General features: G+C 62.7%; 1 protein-coding gene across 1 annotated transcript in view; it reads left to right on the forward strand.

Moving 5' to 3' along the window:
• Positions 1 to 3,044: 3,044 nt before the first annotated feature.
• Positions 3,045 to 5,970, forward strand: part of SPATC1 (spermatogenesis and centriole associated 1) — a 9,830-nt gene continuing 6,904 nt past the window's right edge. The window contains exons 1-2 of the mRNA XM_032848335.1: positions 3,045 to 3,380; positions 3,573 to 3,595. Coding sequence (XP_032704226.1) covers positions 3,170 to 3,380; positions 3,573 to 3,595 — 234 coding nt within the window. The 5' untranslated portion in view covers positions 3,045 to 3,169. The remainder of the gene's footprint in view (positions 3,381 to 3,572; positions 3,596 to 5,970) is intronic.

Consider the following 5,970-nt stretch of genomic DNA (forward strand, 5'->3'; position numbering starts at 1 on the left):
GGAAGGTCCCGGCCTCTGTGCCCCTCCATCCTTCCTCCAGACTTCGGAGCCCCTGGCCCCTCCCACCCGGGCCTGCTCCCTCCCCCAGCCGCCAACGGTGCAGGCCCCTCCCCTCAGGATTTCATTCTCCTTCAGGTGCCCCTGTGTGTGTGCGTAGGGTTTTGTGCACATCTGCACAGGGCTGGGACAGGCCCAGGTCACAGGTGGCTGGGCAGAGGGGCAGACAGGGCGGTAGAGGGGAGGACTGTGGCACAGGGGAGGAATCCACGGCTTGTGGCTGTTAAGGGACTGCCCAGAGCCATGCAGCCAGAGGAGGGGGGCTGAACAGCCAAGGAAACCCAAAGACTGGTGAGAAACTCGGGTTGAAGGGTGGACCACCAGCCCTTCATCAGCCACCGACGGTGGGAGCCTAATAAGCACGGTGGGGGGGGCAGGTTGCAGACACCGGGGAGTGGTGTTTACTGGAAGACCAGCACCGTGGGAGGAGGGCGTGGGCTTGCGGCTGGAGTTGGGGAAGTTGTGACATGGGGCAGGACGTGGCCTGGCATGGCTGGGGCCCAGGGACGCGGCAGGAGTCGGAGGACAGAGCGTTTTGCCGTCCGTTCAGCGCATGTGATTTTTGCTGTTTTCACATTTCTCTGGGACATATTTGCACATAAACCAACCAAACCTGCCTTATGCTCCAAATGTTCCCACGGACACGGATCCCACCGACACCGGGACACTGCTGACTACCCAGGATTCTCTCGCTCAGCCCAGCAGTACCTGGGGGAGAGGCTTAGGGCAGAGGCTGGAAGCCCAGGACCAGGGGGTGGGGCCGCAGTCCGGGAAGGCTGGGGGCCCGGCCTGGTCTCAGCCCCACACACCCAAGCCTGTTGCAAGACCTTCGCCCCGAGCTCCGCTTCCTCCCCGCCGAGCTGGTGCAACCAGCAGCCCTGCTCTTACCAGAAGCCTGGAGGCTGTCCCCGCTTTTGTCCACACCCCAGATCCCTCCGTCTGGACCCGTGGCCACTAAACTTTGCTCAGCTCTCCCCACCTCCACGGCACCACCCGCGGCTGCTTGGGTGACCACAGTGACCCCTTCCTGCCCGGCAGCTCTTCCCCACCAGGCCATCTCCGTGCCGCCTTCCTGGACTGCGCAATGGCCCTCAGGATGGAGAGGACCTTGAGGGCCACACTCAGGGCCTGTCCCTACCGCCCCTTCCTCTCGGGTTCCACCAGCAGGTCCTTCTGGGGAGGCCTGCCCTGCAGGCCCGAGAGCCCTCCCCACCCGGACACCCCCCCACCAGCTCCTCCACCAGCATCCACCTGGGGGTGCTGCTCAGAGCTAACCCGCTGGAAGCCGCCTCTAGACTCCCCTCGCCCCGCACAGTGACCCCATGTCCAGCTGCTCCCCACGCTGGGCCGGGGCCACAGGGCACAGATGGTGCCTGGACACAACCAGCGCTAAATGCCTGGTTTCTTTTTTTCCTGTTCTAGTTTTTAAATGTTTTATTTCACCCCACATTGTGACTCTAACGCAGTGTGGCCACGCGGCCACGGCTCGAGAGCCGGGGTGCAGAGGACAGATGCGCTGGTACCCACGGGGCACGTCAGTCAGATTTCTTGCGTGTGACGACATTTATTTTAAGGAACGGAATCTTACCATTGCCCATATCCCAGGCCAGCAGCCTGGACACTCAGGCTGGTCTCCAGGACAGCCCTGAGGCCACCACCTCCTTCCCTGGAAAACCCTGGCTTTCTGCTCTGAAAGCCTTCACCTGCTGAGACGAGGTTCCCCCCGTGATTGAAGGTGACGACCTTGACTTATAATCCACAACTGTAGGTGTTAATCCCTCTACAAAATACTTCCACAGCAATGTCTGAGCCAGTGTGTGACCGAGTACGTGCGTACCCACCCGCACTGCTCAGTTCAACCGGCCCAGATGCACTAACCCCAGGGAGCCCAACAGGGAGTGCCACGCTGGGTGGTCCAGGTGACCAGAAGGCCGTGGGAGCGCGTTTTCCCACACAGGAGAAGGGCCTGTAAACAGCAGAGAGGGGTGAAGAGCCGCGGGCCGGCCCCCAGGGCCAGGATTAGGGTCTAGGGCCTCGGAGGAGGGTGGGGGCGGCCCCCATTGTGAGGTCTCAATGGAATGCTGCAAACCCGTCCTCACCCGCACCGGCCTGTCAGGAGCGCACCCTCGACTTTGACCTGGGCCTCGCTGTCCTCTCTGAGCCCGGGGTGATGCCTGGGACTCCGCCTCACCGGACTGCCAAGGTCAGGCCTGCCAAGATCTCCCTGTAGACAGCTCTTAACGAGGGGCGCGGCGCAGACACACAGGTCCGAATTCTTGGAACATGACAGTCTGACAAGGGGCACATCGTGGGCGCTCTAAGGCCCACAGTCTGGAAAATTCAGGAAGTCAGAGAATAGGGGTGGGGGTGCAGAGGGCTGCCACAGGGGGCTTGGACTAGGGGAGCCTGAGTCACCAGAACTGGCAAGTCTAAGCTATAGGGAGCCAGATGCTGGGACAAGGGAGCCCCTGGGCCAGCAGTCAAAGGCTTTGAGCACCAGGGTTGGAAGAAAGTCTGGCCACTGTCCAGGTATCCAAGGTAGAATGTCCCCAGGAGAAGGCTGACAGGCTTAACCCAGGGGTACCCAACCTCCCAGGAAAGGGCCCCCTGGCCAGGAAGGTGGGAGATGAGCTTTCCTTCTAGATTTCTGCACTGGTCACCTATCCTGCCATGCACTTGGGCCCGCTGCTGGCTGCTGGGGAGGTGCCCAACCCCCAGTCTCACACCAGCCCTGGCAGCTCCGGGCACAGCAGGGTGGGGGTGGGGTGCCGCGGGGATGACATGGCCGCAGGGGAGGCTGGAGAGAGAGATGAGCTTGCTGGGCTGCAGGAAGCTGGATAGAGCAGGCGCTGGCTGGGCGAAGGTGGTCCGACAGAGGAAGGGTCCATGCATTCCAGATAGGGCAGGACCAGGGCACAGCCCGGAGGCGTGGAGAGCAGGGGCAAGGAGGAGGGCACAGCCTCTGACCTCACAATACCCAGAGCCCACTGGGCCCGCCTTGTAACTTGCAAAGTCTGGCGGCCTCCTCCAACCCGGGCAAGGCCCGGGGCCCTGGGCAGCCTCCAGGCGTGGCGCCCTCCCTCGGGCGGCACCTGTCCCGCCGCCCTGGGGCATGTCTCTACTCACCAATTATGAGGGGCTTCGGCACCAGATCGAGAGGCTGGTGAGGGAGAACCAGGAGCTCAAGAAGCTGGTGCAGCTCATTCGGGAGAACCACGAGCTCAAGTCGGCCATCAAGACCCAAGCAGGCGGCCTGGGCATCAGCGGGTTCAGCTCGGGGCTCGGCGAGGCGGCAGCCAGCCCCCCTCAACGCCGGGGAAACTGTAAGACGGAGAGGGGGCGGGCGGGGTCTCGGGAAGCCCCGGAGAGAGGGCACAGACAGTGACACCGGGCTGGGACAGCAGGCCCTAGAAGGGGAGGGGAGGGCAGCACGCACGCAGGGCCACAGGGATGGAAGTGCCACCTACCCCAATGGTCCGTGGTCAGAGCCCCGCCACTCCTCCCCGCTCCACCAGACTTCCAAGCAGCCCCAAAGACTGTGAGTGTCCCAGCTCTGGAATTCAAATGTGCTACAATAGTGGGTCCACTACGCCACCCCCATCGACCTCCCTCGCCCTCCGCCCTCCCCATTCCTCTGCGCCCAGGGGTGGCCGGGAGGCAAATGACGGCCCAAGTCCAGGGGCCAGAGTCAGAGTCCAGGACAGGAGCTGAGGTCTGGGAGCCATGAGTATGTGACCGAGCCCTGGGGCCGCAGAACCTCTCCAGGCGGGGGTGACAGGGAAGAGGCAGAGAAGCCACGGGGTGCGTGTGGGGACGGAGCCAGGACGGCTCCCGGGGAATGCTGAGCAGCTGGGGGCCGTGATAGGAACAGGGGCTGCGGGAAGGGCGGAAGCCGGGGCTGAAGATAACAGAGGGAGACTCTGGTGGTGGCCACCGCCCAGGGTGCGGCCGTAGGAGTCCGCAGCTGACAGCGCATCAGCGATGGTGACACAGGGCGCTGAGCCAGTGACAGAGTCCTGCAGCTGTGACACCACATGCTCCCCTCCCTGCAGCATCCCCCCTGTGCCCTCTGTTCCTGTTTCTGGCCCCTGCGGCCCCAGGCAGGCCTGGAACCGCCCTCGTTCCCTGAGAGGAGGACTCGGCTCTCCCGCCGTCTCTGCCGACGAGGCCTCTGGAGCCTGGCAGTGGACCCCGACACTCAGTGGTAGTGGTTCTAGAAAGGTCACGGGTGGCTTCCCAAGTGCCACATCCTTCTATGCCTCTGCATGGACTTCGGGACTGATAACCCCCCTCCTTCTGCGTCCTGAAAGCACCCGCGGCCGGGGCGTCCGATACTGCATCCCCTCAGTGCCCAGTGCTCCCAGGCCGGCCCAGGCCTGCCCTCCACCCGCTGCCCACCCGCCACTTCCGCCCACCACACCAGAAGTGCAGCTCCCTTCACGGGGAGCCCCGGCAACCCAGCACTCAGCTCAGTCCGAACCACAGTGTTTCTGACCAAGACCTGGCCCCTCCACTGGGATGCTAGACCCCGTCGGGTGTGCACTCCTGCCCCGACAGCCCACCTTCTGGCTCAGAGCCCCTTCCCCTTCCCCTTGAAGTCTGCCACCTCGGACTCCTTCCCACCGGCTTCCCTGCCCTCCAGCCGTCTACCCGCTCCCTGCAATGATGGCATGACAGGCTGACAAAGTAAAGGCAAGGGGAGGAGCAAAATAGAAGAAACCCCAAAGTTTAAAAAAAAAAGTAAGCCTAGAGCTTGATTTTTTTTTAAGATTTTATTTATTTATTTGACAGAGATCACAAGTAGGCAGAGAGGCAGGCAGAGAGAGAGGGAGAAGCAGGCTCCCCGCCGAGCAGAGAGCCGGATGCGGGCCTTGATCCCAGGACCCCGGGATCACAACCCGAGCAGAAAGCAGAGGCCTTAAGCCACTGAGCCCCCCAAGGACCCCTAGAGCTTGATTCTTAAAAGAACCCTTGGACCACCTCCTGAAGGTCCCGGCTTAGGGGGTTAGGAGGGCGAGCCCCACGCGACAGGAGGGCCCTCCAGGACTAGCTGCAGCTCACCCAAAGGGCAGGGCCAGGGGCCTGCGCAAGTGTGAAACCAGAGCGTGGTTAAAGCCCAGGCTGGGTGAGTGTGCGTGTGTGCCTGCGAATGTGTCTACCGGCAAGTGAGTGTGTGTGTGCCCATGAGAGTGTGTGTACCACGAGTGAGCATGAGCGTGTGTGCCCGCGAGTGAGTGTGAGCCTGCGTGTGAGTGTGAGTGTGTGCCCGCGTGTGAGTGTGAGTGTGTGTCCCTTATGAGGGTCTGTGTGGTTGCACCCGTGAGCGCGGGGCTGGCAGGGCCGTGAAAGTGAACGCGTAGCAGGGTCAGCAGAGGTCAGATGAGTAAGGACAACGGGAACCAGGCTCCTGGAGGCAGCAGTGCCCGGCAGCTCCTGGCAGAGTGGCTGCGTCTGTGCTTCGGCCGCGGTGGGAAAGGGACCCGAAGGAGACCAGAGCGAGGCAGGGAGTCGGGGAGCTCTTGCCGTCATCCGGGTGGGAGGCCACAGCGGGAACAAGGAACGGCAAGAAATCAAGTTGAGTTATTCAAGAAAACAAAGGGCTTGGACGTGACGGATGAAGAGGGAGTTCCGGCAGAGGTGGCCGCGTGATGGGGGCTGTGACCCCCTGAGACTGCAGGTCTCCATCCCCTTGCCTGGCCAGGGAGCTCCCCGCCGTGGCCTCATGGGAATTTCTCTGGCCACGTCCTCATTCTGTCTGCTCCCCTGTCCACTCCTTGTGACTTGCCTTCCTCGTGGAATGGGGTTCTTGATCTGCGCTTGTGAACTCAACCCCCAGTTCCTCTTCCTGGGATCCCTTGTGCTCTGTGTCCTCCAAAACCCAGGGGTTTCTAGCTCTGCCCTCCCCCGCCCCCC

The sequence above is a fragment of the Lontra canadensis genome, unplaced genomic scaffold (assembly GCF_010015895.1).
Source record: "Lontra canadensis isolate GAN:19392208 unplaced genomic scaffold, GSC_riverotter_1.0 scaffold201, whole genome shotgun sequence".
NCBI lineage: Eukaryota > Metazoa > Chordata > Mammalia > Carnivora > Mustelidae > Lontra > Lontra canadensis.